At 53.4% G+C, this 16,447-nt stretch overlaps 1 protein-coding gene across 8 annotated transcripts in view; it reads left to right on the top strand.

Annotated features, from left to right (window-relative positions):
- Positions 1–16,447, top strand: part of CDH23 (cadherin related 23) — a 423,400-nt gene that overhangs the window by 44,562 nt on the left and 362,391 nt on the right. For all 8 annotated transcript variants that reach the window (XR_004436645.1, XM_033209267.1, XM_033209271.1 and 5 more), the window contains exon 3: positions 6,672–6,749. Coding sequence is in view for 7 of the 8 variants with exons in the window: in XM_033209267.1 (XP_033065158.1) it covers positions 6,672–6,749 (78 nt within the window). In the remaining variant the exon portion in view is untranslated. The remainder of the gene's footprint in view (positions 1–6,671; positions 6,750–16,447) is intronic.

Genomic DNA, 16,447 nt, shown 5'->3' on the forward strand with positions numbered 1-16,447 from the left:
TTGGGGCTGGTGGTTCAGCTTTGTGCTCTGGGACTCTGGAGACACTGCCTTACTGTGTGACTGAGGCACATTCTCTCTCTGGGCCTCAGTTGCCTTCTGCAGCTCTCACAGGGCTGAAAATACCACCTGTCCCCAAAGCCTGGGACACAAGAGGGAATGGGAGGAGCCTTGAGAAATACTTGAGCTCTAAGGGAAGGAGGCACCTGTGACTGCAAATTGTCCTCCTCCTGGGGTGCAGGGACTGGCCACAGCTCTGTTCAGTTCCACGGCTGTGTTCTGAGCACCTACTATTTGCACTGTGTGTGACCTACTGCATTCAGCTCTGGGGGAATGGAGGAAATAACTTATTCTCGAAGTTCAGAGCCTGGCAGGGGAGAAAGACACATGCAGGATTTCCTATACTGCAGGGTGAATAGAGTGGTAATGAAGGATGAGCGCGGCTCCAGGTACGTCCATCGGAAGAAAAGATGAATTGGGCCTAAGGGGACAGCAGAAACCCAGCCAGAAGGGTCAGCATTTGATCTGGGCTGTGAAGACCAAGAAGTAGTTTTAAACTAGATGAGCAGGAAGAAGGGCATCCTGCTGGAGGGCATAGTCTGAGCAAAGGAATTGCAGCCAGGAGGCTTCCCCCCTGCCCTCCTTTCCTGGCCTTGCAGCAGCCCACTCTGAGTGCCAGCTCCAGAGTCCATGGAGGAGGCTAGGAGAGGCCTGGGCATTGGCTTCTCGCTTGGCCGCTGGACAGCAGGTGGTGGGGAGCAAAGCAGTCCTGGGCTGCACTGAAGGCAGGCCAGGAGAGCAGGCACGCCTGATGTGGCATCCCCTGGGGCCATGACATCCCCAGAGAAGAGCCGTGGGCACCGTGTACCTGGTGACACACGCACACACATTCCTATGGGGGACAAGCTCCTTCTCCCTCTGCAGGGAGCCAGGTGGAGTCTCTGGAGGCCGCTGCAGCCTCGTCCTTGCTGGAGTGTTGCTAGCGTCCTGCAGCCTGAATATCCCTCGAGGATCCCCCCTCCTTGCCTCCATGTTTGGAGGGATCCCTACTGGAATCCCCCCTGTGGTGGGGAGCTCACTCCCATCCAGGCAGCCCAGGAGCACAGCACAGTCTCAAAGACTCTCAGAGTGCGAGACAGCCTCAGGCACCCTTTTTTTTTTTTTTTTTTTTTTTTTTTTTTTTTTTTGCGACGGAGTCTCGCTCTGTCGCCCGGGCTGGAGTGCAGTGGCCGGATCTCAGCTCACTGCAAGCTCCGCCTCCCGGGGTTTACGCCATTCTCCTGCCTCAGCCTCCCGAGTAGCTGGGACTACAGGCGCCCGCCACCTCGCCCGGCTCGTTTTTTTGTATTTTTTAGTAGAGACGGGGTTTCACTGTGTTAGCCAGGATGGTCTGGATCTCCTGACCTCGTGATCCGCCCGTCTCGGCCTCCCAAAGTGCTGGGATTACAGGCTTGAGCCACCGCACCCGGCCGACTTTTTAACTCCCAGCACATTTTACAGAGGAGACACCGAACCCTGGAGAAGTACTGGCCCAAGGCTGTACAAAGTAGGGGTCTCGTATCCTCCATGCGGGCTTCTGTCAGGATATCACACACATCCCGAACCCTGCTCCCCCCGCCCCATGTGGGAGGCTTTAATCAGGGGCGCCTGAGAGCAGCCCTGGCCTCCATGTTCGCTGGACGGTGGGAATCAGGACACTTTCTTCAGCCTCCCTGGGGACTCTGCCACCTGGGACCCACCCCCCTCCCCCATTCTGTTCCACTCACTTTCTTCATCTGTTAAAAATAAATACATTTGGCCTGGCACGGTGGCTCTTGCCTGTAATCCCAGCACTTTGGGAGGCCGAGGCAGGAGGATCGCTTGAGGTCAGGAGTTCAAGACCAGCCTGGCCAACATGGCACAACCCCAACTCTAATAAAAATACAAAAATTAGCTGGGCATGGTGGTGGCGCACACTTGTAGTCCTAGCTACTTGAGAGGCTGAGGCACAAGGATTGCTGGAACCCAAGAGGCGGAGATTGCAGTGAGCTGAGATCGTGCCATTGCACTCCAGCCTGGGTGAGAGCGAGACTCTGTCTCAAAAAATGAAAAAAGAAAAAAAAAAATACATCAGTAGAAATAAAGCAGGTGCTAAGCCCTCGGCTGCCTTCCCCTGTGAGTCATGGCAGTCTCCCATTGAGCTCTCCAGATGAAAGATGCTTCATGCATTCAGGGTGAGAACAAGAACAGAGCGTACAGTCAGAGCTGACCTCCTGTCTTCCAGTCCCACTTCAGCCAAGGGGTCCCTTGGGCGAGTGTCTTAACCTTGCTGTGCTTTAATTTCCTTGTCTTTAAAATGGGAACAATAATAGGACTTTCCTTCCCTGGTTGTCAAAATGATCAAATAGATCAATCTGTACATCAAGCACTTAGAATACTGACTGGCACAGAATAAGTGCTTATTAAGCGTTGGCTCCTTTATTATCAGAAGTAATCTTTCTCTAAGGGGAGCAAAATGGGGCACAGAGAAGCTAAGCAAGTTGCCCAAGGTCATCCAGCAATTCTATGCCAAAGCGCGTGTGGTCGGCCTGCATGTGGACTATGCTTGCCGTACGCACAAGGGTCCCTCTCTCTCTCATTGCTTGGCATAGTCCCCTCTTCCTGGTCCCTGTCTGAAGCAGCCAGTGCTATTCCTTTGGCCTGGTGGGGCAGTGGTTGACTTTAGGGACTAGGGGAGAGTGGGTGACTGAATCACCTTCTCAGGCCACCCTCTAGACACCCGCCCCGACCTAGCCCTTCACTTGTGCCCCAGACCAGACCACACTGCCCTCGCCACTCCCTGGTAGTCAGAGATGGGTAGGGCTCAGGGCTGTCAAAACCCCTTGCCAGCCTGCTTTCTCTCTTTGAAGCCTCCTGCCCTTCTCCCTTCTGGCCTCAATGTACTCTAGCAATTCTCCTTCATCCGTGGGCTAGTTGGGGAGGCAGGAAGTGAAGGCCTGGGCAGGCCTGCCCCACCCCATCCTAGACTGACCAACCAGCGAGGATCCTGCTGGGTCACTCCTTCAGTCCCCAGGCGCTGGGTGGGAGAGGCCCCTGACCATGGGAGAGGCCCCTGACCGTGGGAGAGGCCCCTGACCGTGGGAGAGGCCCCTGACCATGGGGCCACCTGGCTTCCCCACCCGATAGCATGTCAGGCTCCTGTCCCCTGGGGCTCCTGTGGGCCACGCTGTAGCCACCCCAACAGTGACCGAGGTGCACAGGACACCTGTGGCCGGGAGGCAGGACTGGAGCGCAGGGCAAAGCTTTTTGTCCCCATCCTGAGGCTGGAAAATGGGGCGGAGGGCGAGGCAGAAGGAGAAGGATCTGCCTAAGCTCCCCAGCAGCAGTGGCAGAGCACGCAAAATCCCTGACTCCTTGAATTTATCCCTGCACTCCCTGTCTAGTGCGCCTTCCTTGTCAAGGAACGACTGGCAGGGGGACTCTGATGCTCTCTCCAGCCAGAATCTCAGCACAGCCACTGCACCTTCAGCCCCCACCACTGCCCCGAGGTCTGGGGAGGCAGCCGAGGCATGGACTCAGGCTGGCCTGGCTGGAATCTGGACCCTCCACTTGACTGGGTTCTTCATGCCCTCAGAGGAACCCCTACCCCACAATTCAGAGAGAAGTTCATGCTTCCCGGCTTGGGCCGCCTTGATCCGGTGGGGACCTTCCCCATACAAGCACACCGACGTCCCTTCAATCCCAGATCAGGTCCCCTGGATGGCACCTCCACGCCACCACTCAGTCTCTGTTTACCCCTGTGTGTGGGAAATTCTTGTCATTCAGCAGGCAGCTGGAACGCTGTGCCCTCTCTGCGCCCTTCTCTTCCCTCTCCCCTCAGGCCCCTTAGGGTGGTGGAACTAAGTAAAGCAGACACATGCCTGCCTGGTCTACCTTTGCAGGCTCTAGTTGGGGAATGGCAGTGGGGGTGGTGGGGAGGGTGGGAGAGGGCTCAGGGCAGTGCTCACAAGCCACCGACCCACAATGGGGTGGGCCATGTGGGGCCTGAGACAGAGTGAGTGGTCCTGCACTTGGGAAGCTGGGATTCTCCTTCCCCCGAAGAAATCACCCCCACCCCTCCCCTTCCACATCCACTACATTCCCGCTTCGCTGGAGGCCCCAAAGCTCCTGAGCACACAGCTACTGCGCTTTAACAGCGGCTTTGAGAATAAGTCACCTGTCTGCCCCGCCTGTGGTGGGCCTGCTCTGGGAACACAGGAACTGCTTGGTATGTGGCAGGAGAACCACGTCCCCGAGTCTGTCTAGCTGCCCGTGCAGAGCTCCCAGCCACTGATTATCAGCAGGCCCTGTAAAGTAAAATTTAAAAATGAATGATGCCCCTGCAGGTGATTTTATTTTTCCTCACTGGTTTCCTAGCCTCACCAGCCCAAACCAGCTATTGAGGTCTCTGGGCACTCATCTACCTCGGCTGGGCTGCGTCCCGCTCTCCTGTATCCTAAGCCCAAGGCCCCCAGCAGGGATCAAAAACCTTCCAGTCGGCTGCAAAGGCGGCATCTTTATTAATACCAAGTTAATACTGGCAACCATTTATGGAGTGCTTGCTGTGTGCCAGCGGCACAGCGCTAAACACTTTATGTATGTCATCTCATTTAATCCTCAGGTTAGCCATGAAGTCCTATTATTATGGGTATTTTACATATGGGTAAACTGAGACATGGGATAGTCATATGGCTAGAAAGAGGCACAGGGGGGTTTCAAAAAAGGTGAGGCCCTTGACCACTGCCTCTATCTGAGGCTGTTGTGCTCCTGACATGAGAGTGGGCAGGTGTGTTCATGGGTGCATGTGAGTATTTGGGGTGGTTGGGGAGGGCTTCCTGGAAGAAGGGCCAATGGAAATGAGATTTGAAGGGTGAATAGGAACTTGGCAAATGAAGGCAGAAGTGCCATCGGTCCTGGCCAGGAAGTGAGAGAGGGCAGAATGAGGGACTAGAAATGGCATCAGCTTGTCTGCCTGAGCACATCGAGGTGGGGAGGAGGAAAAGAGGCCAGAGTCTCCCAGCTCTGCCTGGTCCCAACTAGGAGGCATCTTGGGCTGGAGGAGGAAGTGCCATACCCAGATGCCAGCCTTCTCACCCTCTGGGAGCCTGGCACTGTTTTGAGGGAGCCCGGGTCAGCAGAAAGGGAGGGAGAGAGAGCTGCCCCATATGCCCATGCTCAGGGCCCTGGAGGGCCGAGCCGGTGCCCCCGATGGCAGGTGCTGCACAATGACAATCCCACTTCCAGCTAAACCAGCTGCCTCCTGGTTGGGAGGGACTGAGGGGAAGTGCCCTCACTTGCCAACTGAAGGCCCCTAGGAGAAGCCTGGGGGACAGGTGGAGTCAGCCTCAGGGAAGCTTCGAGTGGGGGCTCCTCATAGGTGCTAAACTCCCCAGCCCAAGTGGGTATCACCCTGACCGCCTCCAGCCCCAGCCCCCTCTGAAGCCATCACAGAGCAGCACATGGTTAACAGCACGAGCTTTGGGGTCTGGCTTCTTGGATGGCCACTGCCACTTGCCGGCTGTGTAAGCAAGGCATGTTACTTATCCCCTGGAGTTCTCATTTTCCCCAGTAAAATGGGGATGTGATAGCACCTGCCTTGCCATCAGGATTGAGTGAGGTGGTTTAAATAGCTGGTACAGAGAAGGGGTTCCTGAGATGGCAGCTGTTATCATAATTGTTATTATTCTGTAGGATCAGCTGGCTATTCCTGCACACACCAGATCATCCTGTGGGCCATCTAAGTGTCAGGCCCGGTACTGGGCACCGGGGTTCCAGCCGTCAACCAAGCCCTGTCCTTGCAGAGCTCATATTCTGCTAGAGCCACGCTGCCCAATAGAAAGACAATGCAAGCCACATGTGATTTTAAATGTTCTAGGAGCCACAGTAGAATAGTAAAAAGAAACCAGGTGCGGTGGCTCACGCCTGTAATCTCAGCACTTTAGGAGGACGAGGGAGGAGGACTGCTTGAGCCCAGGAATTGGAGACCAGCCTGGGCAACATAGTAAGACCCTCCCCAATGCATCTATACAATAAAATAAGATAAAATGAAATAGCCTAGCCTGGGGCATGCCTCTGGTCCCAGCTAATTGGGAGGCCGCGGTGGGAAAATTGCTTTAGTCTGGGTGGTCAGGCCTGCAGTGAGCCGTGATCACACTGCTGCTCTTCAGCCTGGGTGACAGAGTGAGACTCTGTCTTAAACAAAATAATAATCAGAAAAGTAAAAAGAAACAGGTGAAATTCATTTTAATCATATATTTTACTTGATCCAATATATCCAAAATATAATCGTTTTAATATAAAATCAATGTAAAAGATCAATGAGCTACTTTACACTAATTTTTTTCATACAGAGGCTTCTAAATCCTGTCTTTTGCCTGGGGAGCCCCTCTCATGTGCTTGCTCCATGTGGGCCATGCTCAGCAGGCACGTGTGGCAGGCGGCCTCACTCGCCACACACCTGACAGGTGCCTGCTGACCTACTGGCATTGTCCCTCACTTGCCTTGAGGCAGGATAGTGACTTCCATGGTCCTGGGAATTGGCCATGGCCATGGACACAGGCTCAGTGCCCACTGCAGCCCTCACCCTGTGTCACCTTATAGAGTGTGTAAAGCTGATGGGGGATACTTGGCTGACGCTCTTGTCCTCTGACTTCCAGGCCAGGTGAACCGGCTGCCCTTCTTCACCAACCACTTCTTTGATACATACCTGCTGATCAGCGAGGACACGCCTGTGGGTGAGTAGGGACACAGGCTGGCGGGCATGCGGCTGGCCTGGGGTGCAATCCCTTCCCACAAATGAGGGGGATCTTATAGGTTGAGGTCATCTTCCACCTGATTTTGGCATATTTTCCATGGTATTCAGAGAGGCCCCCACTAGGATGCCTCCAGGGACGGGGTACTCAGTCCCACAGAGGGGAGCTCTGAGCGTCAAAGGGTTTATCACATTGAGCCTCAGATGCTCCACTCCCGCACTAGTTGGGATTCCTCTTGCACTTGAAGGCCTTGTGAATATTTGAAGATGGCAGCTGTTGTGGACTGTGTTTTGTGGCCTTTTGCACTTTTCTGTGATTACTAAGTTTTCTGCATTGAGTTTGCCTGGTTTTGGCATTAGAAAAAACATGAACTAGGGGGTGATTATAAACATCTTAGTGCTCAGCCCGTTGCCCCATCACTCAGGTCTGTCCCAGTGTCTGGCCCCCTACTGAGGGCCTGCCTCCTACATCTGAGGCCCCATAGTCCTAGCTCAGTTCTTAGGACCCAGAAGCTTCTCAAGAAACTGAGGCTGAATTGCAGGAGCTGTCTTATAGCTGTGCTGATGGGAAGGCACCCGTGCCCGTGTGCAGGCAGCCAAACAGCAGCACCTGAAAAGGGCCTGCCCACCTCCACCAACAGTCGTCCTCTGTCATGTCATTCTCGCTGGTGTCACTTTAGGGAAAGTGCCTATCATCTGGGGCTTCTTACTTTCAGGTCTGCCTGCTCTACGTGTGCAAAGGCATGGCTGTGTGCCGGAGGCCGAGTGCATCAGGGGTCAGCATGGTGCATCTTTGGGGAGCATCACTTGAACTTGAAAATGAGGCATGATGGCTCAGAGTGGGGCGAGATATTGAGATGCTCACCTAATAGGTCATGTACACACTCTTTCATATAAAACCCAGTGTAGGTGTTTGGTAGAGTGGATGCATAATTTGTCAACGATCTCTGCTGAAGTGGGGTGCCTTACGCGGGCCCAGACTCTCCCCTGCTGTCAGTGGGGGCCTGTGAGCAGCACCTCTCACTCTTCCTGCTGGAGGCTTTTTTTTCAGAGGGTGCTGGGCACAGCAGGTGTGTGTCTGGCTGTTTGCTGTGGGGACTGTCCCCATGGCCCAGTCCTCTTTGTTCATGGGGGCTGTGGGGGGCCCTCTGTGGAAACCGGCTACTACTTTGGTGACAGATCAGTGTTGTAAGGCTACATTTGGGGTTAAGGTTTGGGGATCTGGGTGTTTGAGGGCTCCCCAGGAAGAAGGTTCCTGCCTTTTTGGAATGCCCTCTCATAGGCAGAGACCCTTTCTGGGGGTAGAGAGTGTACCCACATCCCTTGGGGACCCTGCCGAGCTGTTTGCTCCCCTCTGGATTGGGTTGGGGGATATTTGTGGGCGACTGGACTTGTAACACACCTGTGTTCTTTGGGTGGAATTCACCTGTGACTCCTCTCTCCACCCAGACCTGGGATGGGGCTGGCATGGAGCCAACAGAGCAGCACACAGTGCATGTGTCTAAGCAGATGGATGTGCTGTTAGCAGCATTTATCATCATTCATGTCCATTTAAATCTCAACCTCTGGGAGATCCCTTTGTGGTGGAGGGATATATTTGGGGCAGGTGGGCCACTGAGGCAGAGGTGTGGCCAGCCACTAACTGACCCTGCTGCCGGCTGGGGGAAGTGAAGGCCCCTCTCAAGTGAGTTGTCCCCACTCTGCCCCCACATCTGTGACTTGCATGCCAGGTTCTGAGCATGGAGTCGTCAGAGGCCTATGTATTAGGCCCCTGGATGGGTTGTGGAGGCGTGGGCATTGCGTGACCTGTGCTGATGGTGACAAGCCCGGGCTGGATGCCCATGTGGCCAGCCCTCCAGCAGGCCCTTCTCCTGCTGCCTTCAGCTCTGGCTCTTGATTGTCTTTTGCAAACTCCAGCATTGATCGGCCTCTGGGAGCAGCTTCCAGGCCTCAAGCCCTGTTAAGGCTGCACTTGGCAGTCACAGCAGGGTGGCTGTCTAGTACCATGGGGATTGATCCCTGACTCCAGGGTGCCATAGGATTGAGAGGGGGCTCAGTGAGCTGGAAGATAACTGTGCTCATCTCTCTAGGCAGGGGGTGGGTGCGGAGCTGGCTCAGCGCCCTCCCAGCCTCTTCCCTTCCTTTTGCATCAGTGTGGGAGCAGCACAGCTTTCACCTGAAAGTTAGTAGCCCAACATCTGTTTCTCGCTGTGTGACCTTGGGCACAGTACTGCACCTCTCTGGGCCTCTATCTCCTCATTTCAATGATGAAATGAGGCGTTGGAAAGATAAACCCAGTGGACTTTGGCTGGGGCAGCCTGGCTGGCCCCAGTTGTTTCCAGGTCCTCAGGGGAGACCAGCCTGGAGCCATCTGCTGGAGGGCCAAGCAGATGGTGGGTATGGACTCACATGGACGTGGTGAGCTCCATGGGTACAGGCCTCCCACCAGCAGGCTAGGGAGAGGGGGAGGTTGAAACAGCTTGTCCAGGGGACTGGCCTTTTGCCTACCATGGGGAGTGGGGTGGTCTAGAGACTTGACTTTAAGACTTGGCTCTCACAAACCATTCACTCTTTGACTCAGAGTTCCAGTCTCCAAAATGGGGATGGAATAGTCCCCTCACTGGATTGTTGGGAAGTTTACATACAATACCACCGCCTCCAAAGCTTCCAACCCGGGAATGTTTTGTTGTTACTAAAGGGAGGCCCGTGTGTGGCCCAGGGATAGCAGGTTGGGCTGTCCTACCAGCCATGGGCTTTCAGGGCGGACAAACACACAGATAAGCTGGATCCAGGGTGGTGCTCAGTGCCAGGGCAAGAGGCAGAGCCCAACCCAGGCGGAACGTGTCAGCTCACCAGAGGTCAGAGTTGTAGGCAGATCGAACTTCCAGCTCGAGGCCTCATTACCTGGTTTTTCTTTAGACACCCAGTGATGGTCAGTTCATGGGCCTACAAGGCAGCTCACTCTGTGCTGTGGGACGGTTCCAGGAAGAAAAAATTCTTCCTAAGATTCACAGGAAACCTGCCTCTCTGGAACTACCCACTGGGTCTAATTCTGATTGCTGGAGCCTCATAGATTAAAAATGATAATATAACATATATGACATACTATATATACATATAACATAAATTATTATAACAACAGCATTTATTGACTGTTCAAGGCAGTGTCCTAAGTGTTTTTATGCATTAATTCATTTAAAAAATTCCTTTTAAGAATCAGAGGTAGAGTTGGGCTACAGGGTCTCTCTGTATGTAGCTTCTGTGAATGTGTTCTCCTGGGTTAGAGACTGATACTTTTATCCACCCCCAACCTTCTGAGCCTTGTCATTTTATATGCTCCTGCCTGTGTTCCATCAGGGGGCCAGTGGCCTGGGAGCAGAATGGGAGGGCACAACATGGCCACTTGAAATCCCTCACAGAGACTGCGTGTCCACTACTATCTCCTCACCTATCTCAGGCTCCAATTCCCTCTGTGTAATGTTCTTTTTGAAGACCGTCTACCAGCCAGAGAAGACAGAAGCCGAATGAAGTCATGAACTAGTGCTGCCTTCTTCTGGTCTGTTCACATCGCCCTGCTTCCCCAGACAGGGCCCCGTGTCCCTGTATGTCTTGTTCCAGACGTGAACATCAGTTGTTGGCAGCAGAGCCTGGAATGGGTGGAGTGGCGCGAGGGCAGATCAGCAGCTCAGTCCCTGGTCAGGCTGGTTGGCCTCACCCACACCTTGGCCCTGGTTATCAGCCCTGAATGGTCACATGACGCCTTTAGCATGAGGGACAGGTGCTGCAGGGGTGCCGTCTCCCACTTACCACCTGAATCTATTTTTTTTTTTTTTTTTTGAGATGGAGTCTCACTCTGTCACCCAGGCTGGGAGTGCAGTGGCGCAATCTTGGCTCACTGCAGCCTCCGCCTCCCGAGTTCCAGTGATTCTCCTGGCTCAGCCTCCCAAAGTGCTAGGATTACAGGCGTGAGCCACCGTGCCTGGCCCTGAATCTACTTGAAATGCCCCACCAGCCTTGCTGATGTCAAGATCACCAACGACCTCTGTGTTGCTAAATCCCATCGCTTCTTCCCAGACCTTGTGGCCTTCAATTGGTTGATCTTTTTCTCCTCCAGGACACCGCCCTCCCCTTCCCAGCCTCTCTGTTGGTTCCTCCTTCACCTCTTAGCATTGGAGGGCCCCAGGGCTCAGCTCTTGTCTCTCCTCTCCTCATTCTCATTCCCATGGTGGTCCCATCTAGCCTCCTGGTTTGGACACTACCTATATGCTGACAACTCCTAGCTTTACATTTTCTGCCTGGGCCACTCCTCAGGGAAGACTCTAGACTCCTGTAGCCACCTCTCTACTCAACATTTCTGCCTGGTGTCTAAAGGGACATCTTCATCCTCAGCTTGTCCAAAGCTGGACTCCTGACCTCCCCCAAACTCCTGCCTCACCAGCAGCCTTCCCCATCTCAGCTGCGGCTCCATCCTGCCAGTTGCCCAGGCCAAAAGCTGGGACTCATTCCTGTGCCTCTCTTTCTCCCTGCCCTCCCCTCCCGTCCCTCAGGGCATCCTGTTGGCTCAGTCTCCAAGATCATCCCAGAATCTTCTCACCTCTCGGCCCTCCCACTCCCATCACCAAGGTCCAAGCCCGGTTACCCCAGCAGCTTCTTCAGGTCTCAGTGTTCTCCCCGACTCCCCTCACCTGTGCTGTGGCCTTTTTTATTCCAGCTGTGGATGGCCCTGCCCAGCCTGAGGCAGAGCCTGCTCCAAGGTCTGCTCAAGTCCCTCCCTCCCACATGGAGTAAAAGTCCGTGTTCTTCAATGGCATCCAGGCTGTTTGCAGCCCAGCCCCTGCCACCTGTCAGACCTAACCCCCACCCCGCTATCCCCCTCGCCAGCTCTACTTCATCTGTGCTGGTCTCCCTCTATTCCCTAAGTGTGAAAGGCAAGTTCCCACTTCACGGCCTTTGCTGCTGTTGTTCCTGCTGCTTGGAACATTATGAGCCTGCGCTTACCAGGTTCTTTCAGATGCCACTGCCTCTGGGTGGCCTTCCTGGGTCTCCCCATTGGGGGTTAAGTGCTGCTGCCTTTGCTTTTTCCAGGGCCCGGCCACCCTCTCTGTTAGCCCCATGGAGATGCTGCTGTTACTCAGCTGCTCTTCTGGCTCCCCTCTTGGTCTGTGAATGCCTCCAGGTGGCCCGGCCATCACTGTGTCCCTAGGGCCCAGCCCTGCCTGCCCTGGTGTGTGCCTGGAACTTAGGGAAGGAGTGCATGTCTGGAGTTGGTGAGCATGTAGGGGAATCTTCCAAGGCAGGACCTGGGGCCTGGCTCCATGTCCCAATCATCATCCCTCCTGGAGGCTCAGGCAGGCGCCTCCCTCTCTGGGGCTTGTCAGGAGCGAGGTGTTGGTGGCCATAGGGATGACTGCCCAGGGAGTGGGCCCAGGAGAGCACTTTCCTGCAGATGGCACAGACGCTGTACGTGCCTCTGCTTGTGAATGGCAAGGCCCACGCTGTGCCAGGGTCCTGTTTTTATCATCCCAGCTGCCCGCCTGAGCTGTATGTAGAATATTTGCCCGGGACTCTTGGGGCCCTGGGCCGTGGCTGGCCCTGGGGGAGGAATGCAGAGGTGGCAGCATGAAACCTGGCTTGGAGACACCAAGTTGATCAAGGGGGACTAGCAGGGATCCTGGAGGGCATCGAGGCCCCGCACCTTGGCCACCACCTTCTTACCCCATGACCTGGAGGCGGGCAGGGTTCCTGTCACAGTGGTAACCACCCACAGCCAGAAGCCTCCCGAGTGCCTGCAGGAAGAAGTGGAGCTCTTTATCTCAGCGAGTCGCCCCTACTCTCCACAGACACCGTGCCCCCAGCATTGACACCTGGCACTCTGTCGCACTGCCGTGCCCTCACCATGCTGTTTCCATGGCCGGGGTGCCCTTTCCCTTCCCTGCCTGGCAAAGTCCTGCTCCTCTTTCAAGCTGCAGCTCAGATGTCGCTTGTGCTTACGGGCTTCCGAAGCCTCCCTGGCCCTCCCTTCTGCTGGCTTTGTCTGCATCTGTGAAAGCCCTCAGTACGCTGTAGTGTGGCTATTTGTGTGGAACTCCCCATTGGACTATTAATTTTTACTTATTAATCTTATTAATATTGACATTATAATTAACGGTGATTTTAGTGTCTCTGTATTATACAAGACTGTGGAGTGCTCATGCGAGCTACGGTTTGTTGACAGCCAGCCTCCTGCCTGAGCCTCTAGTAGGCACTTCAAGTGCTTGGCCTCCTGTTAGAACTTGCAGTGATTGTCCTGGAGAGATGGCATGATCTGCATTTGACAGAGGAACAAGCTGGGCCTCCATCTCTGTGTCAAGCATGGTGCCTGGCACAAAGGGGGCCTCAGCAAGTGCTTGGCGGATGAGTGGATGGACGAGTGGATGTCAGATGTCCTGCTGGGTCCCCTCCCCTTGTCTCCCTGTCCCTCCTTTTGTCACTGAGGTTGGTACACTGAGGTTGGCTGACTTCCCCTGCCAGAACCCCCAGCACCCTGAAAGTGTCTTGAGCCACAATTAAGGTGATAATGCCATGCTAATCACCTACATGAGTAAATTAGTCTTGTCAGGAGCCATTAAGGTGGGAACCCGGGATTCATTAGGATGGATTGGTCCCAGGCAGCGCCTGGCACTGCTGCCTGTTGGCGCTGATTAATTTCTCTCCAAACTCCATCAATGCCCAGCTGTTTCGTCTGGACCCAGGGAGAGCAATTTTCAGGTGGGCTGACCCCGCGTCAGCAGTCTTAGCAGACGGGGGAGCGGTGTGCCTGTAAGCAGGCCGGCAACTGCCCGCAGGAGCAGCCCCTGTGGAGCGGAATGGGAGGCCAGGGAGGGTGGATGGTGCACTGTGTGGGCAGCCGACGCTCAGGGGTGATGAGCATAGACGCTGGCAGGCACCGAGGTGTAGGTGAGAGAGGAGTCTGGGAGGCATCGAGGACTTTTCTGGGACTCGTTTTAGCCCTGGTGCTCCAGAAAGGCCTGTCCCTCCTCCCTGGAACCTCCTCCCAGTGTCCCTTTAAAGAGGAGAAGCATTCTTGGGAGAGGGTGGAGAACCACAGTGGGAGAATTATTTTTCTCTTAACCAGAAGGTTGCTTAAGATTGACACAGGCAAGTGGGGTCATGGTACCCCAGAGCTGTCCCTTAGTGAGGGCTGGTGGCAAAGCCACAGAAATTGTGGAGCTTAGAGGGACGGGGATGGGAGGAATCCAGTGGCTCCCGGACATCAGTTGCGTGTGTGCTGTCTGCATAGTTGGGGCTTTTCTGCCTACTGTGTTCACAGAGGTGGTATAGCCTGGTAGATATCAGCTCTACAAAAAAATATATAGGGTGTGTTAGACAATAATAGGTACCCAGAAGAAATAATCATCTTTGGTTGGAGTTAAGGTGAGAGGTAGACAGTGGGGGTGTAACAGCCTGTATTGTCCACCTTTGCCTTCACCCTAACCTGAAGCATCCTCAGAGGGCCCAGGATGGACTTGTAGTTTGAGAGCCACTGTTTTCATCAAACACTCCCATTATGAAGATGGAGAAAGTGAGGCCCAGACTGCCTGGGTGTGAATCCCAGCTCTACCTCTTACTAGCAGTGTAAGTGTAAGTCACTTTCCTCTTCTGCAAAATGGGAACAATGTTCAGTTTACCTCTTTGGGTTTACGTGGATATTAAGCAAGCAAATTGTAAAACCCTGAGAACTATGTCCGGCCCATAGCAAGTGCTCAGAAATCCAAGCTGTAATTTAAACTCTCTTGCTTGCTTTTAAGCTCCTATAAACATATTTTTAAAAGGAAACTTTAATGTGTCAGACAAACTTCCTGGTTGCCCGCTGGAGGAACCTCCTCTGGCTCTCCATTCTATTGGAAGGCTGCTGGAGGCTCTTGGAATTGACAACGAAAGGACCTAGACTGGAAACTGGCCAATCTGTCCAGCTGGTCACTGCTGTCACCCTGAATGAATTCTACCACTCATGGCATGGGCAGCAGTGTCCAGGTGGCCAAGTCAACTTGAGCATGTGTCTGTGCTCAGGCTGCAAAGGGGCAGGCGATAGTGAGGATCTGCCCCTCCCAGCTACGCCCAATGGGAGAGTCTCCACAAAGAGGAGGGGTGGAACTGGATACAGCACCTGCATAGAGAGACAGATGTCCATTTTGTACCATCAGAGTGAAATCTCAGGGCTGAGATGCTGACTCTCTTTTCCTAACACATATTAAAATAAATACTTTTTTAATTTTATGTTATTTTTTTTTTAGAAACAGGGTGCCACTCTGTTGCCTAGACTGGAGTGCAGTGGTGCAGTCATGGCTCACTGCAGCCTGGAACTTCTGGACTCAAGTGATCCTCCCACCTCAGCCTCTCAAGCAGCTGATTACATGCTCATGCAGCAACACCTGGCTAATTTTTAATTTTTGTGTGTATGAGATAGGAGTCTTGCTATGTTGCCAAGCCTAGTCTTGAACTCCTGGCTTTAAGCAATCCTCCTGCCTTGGCCTTCCAAAGCACTGGGATTATAGTCATGAGCCACTGCACCTGGCCCTTTATTTTATTTTTAAACTTTTTATTTTGAAATAATTTTAGACTTACAGAAAAGTTGAAAATTGTAGAGTTCCCATATACCCTTCACCCAGCTCTCCATAATGTTCACATCTTGCATAACCATAATACAATTATGAAAACCAGAAAAATGACTTTGATGTAATACTATTAATGACAGTTTATGCAAATTTTATCAACTTTCCCACTAATGTTTTTCCTGCAGTTAAGATGATTTTTAAACTCCTTTCTAAGCTGTAGAACTGTTTGGGCAAATGTAATCTTGCCCAGGGTCTAGGATAGATAGATTGGATAGATAGATAGGTAGACAGACAGATGCACATATGTACTTATATTCATTCATTCAACAAATGTTTTGTTGAGTGTCTTCTATGCATCAGGCACTGTTCCAGGTACTGTGCTTGCGAGCAGAAGAGACAAAAATCCCTGTCCTCATGGAACTGACATTCTAGAGCGGGGAGCAGACAGAAAGCAGCACAGAAAAAAAATATACAGTATGTTCGACTGTAACAGGTGCTAAGGAAGAAGAACCGTCTTTGGTGGAAATTAAAGTCACGGGTAGCAGTGAGGGGTGAAAGAGCCTGTATTTTCCACCTGTGTGTTCACTTCTATACTAAATCAGAGGACCCATGATAAACCCTGGGGGCCTCCTGTCGGACTGTTTGTGACCACTTTGTTAGACAAACAGTTGCACAGATGGAGAAACTGAGGTAGAGAATGGGGCGCTTGCCCAGGGTCCCTGGTGAGTTACTGCTGGGGTCCAGATTGCATCTGCCCTGACTTCACACACCAGCCCTGACTTCACACACCAGCTACAGAGGGAATTCCAGGGGCTCTGCCCATGCAGTCACTGGTGCCCCAGGCAAGAAGGGGTGTCCTCTTGGGTTGGTGGGCTGTGAGCTCGGGAATTGAAGTTTGGGGAAGAGTCTCTGGCTGCCTCGCAGCTGCTGGGATCTGGGGCTAGAGTGCTTAAGGAGGGGAAGTGAGGGTAGCCTGGAGGCTTCCTGGGACTGTTGGCAAGTGGGCTGTGGTTTTGGAGGAAGGAGGTGACCTAGTATCTTTCCAGATGATTGGTGCTGGAACCGAGGGGCCCAGGGCCTTGGGCTC

The sequence above is a fragment of the Trachypithecus francoisi genome, unplaced genomic scaffold (genome assembly GCF_009764315.1).
Source record: "Trachypithecus francoisi isolate TF-2019V2 unplaced genomic scaffold, Tfra_2.0 Lachesis_group9, whole genome shotgun sequence".
Classification (NCBI taxonomy): domain Eukaryota; kingdom Metazoa; phylum Chordata; class Mammalia; order Primates; family Cercopithecidae; genus Trachypithecus; species Trachypithecus francoisi.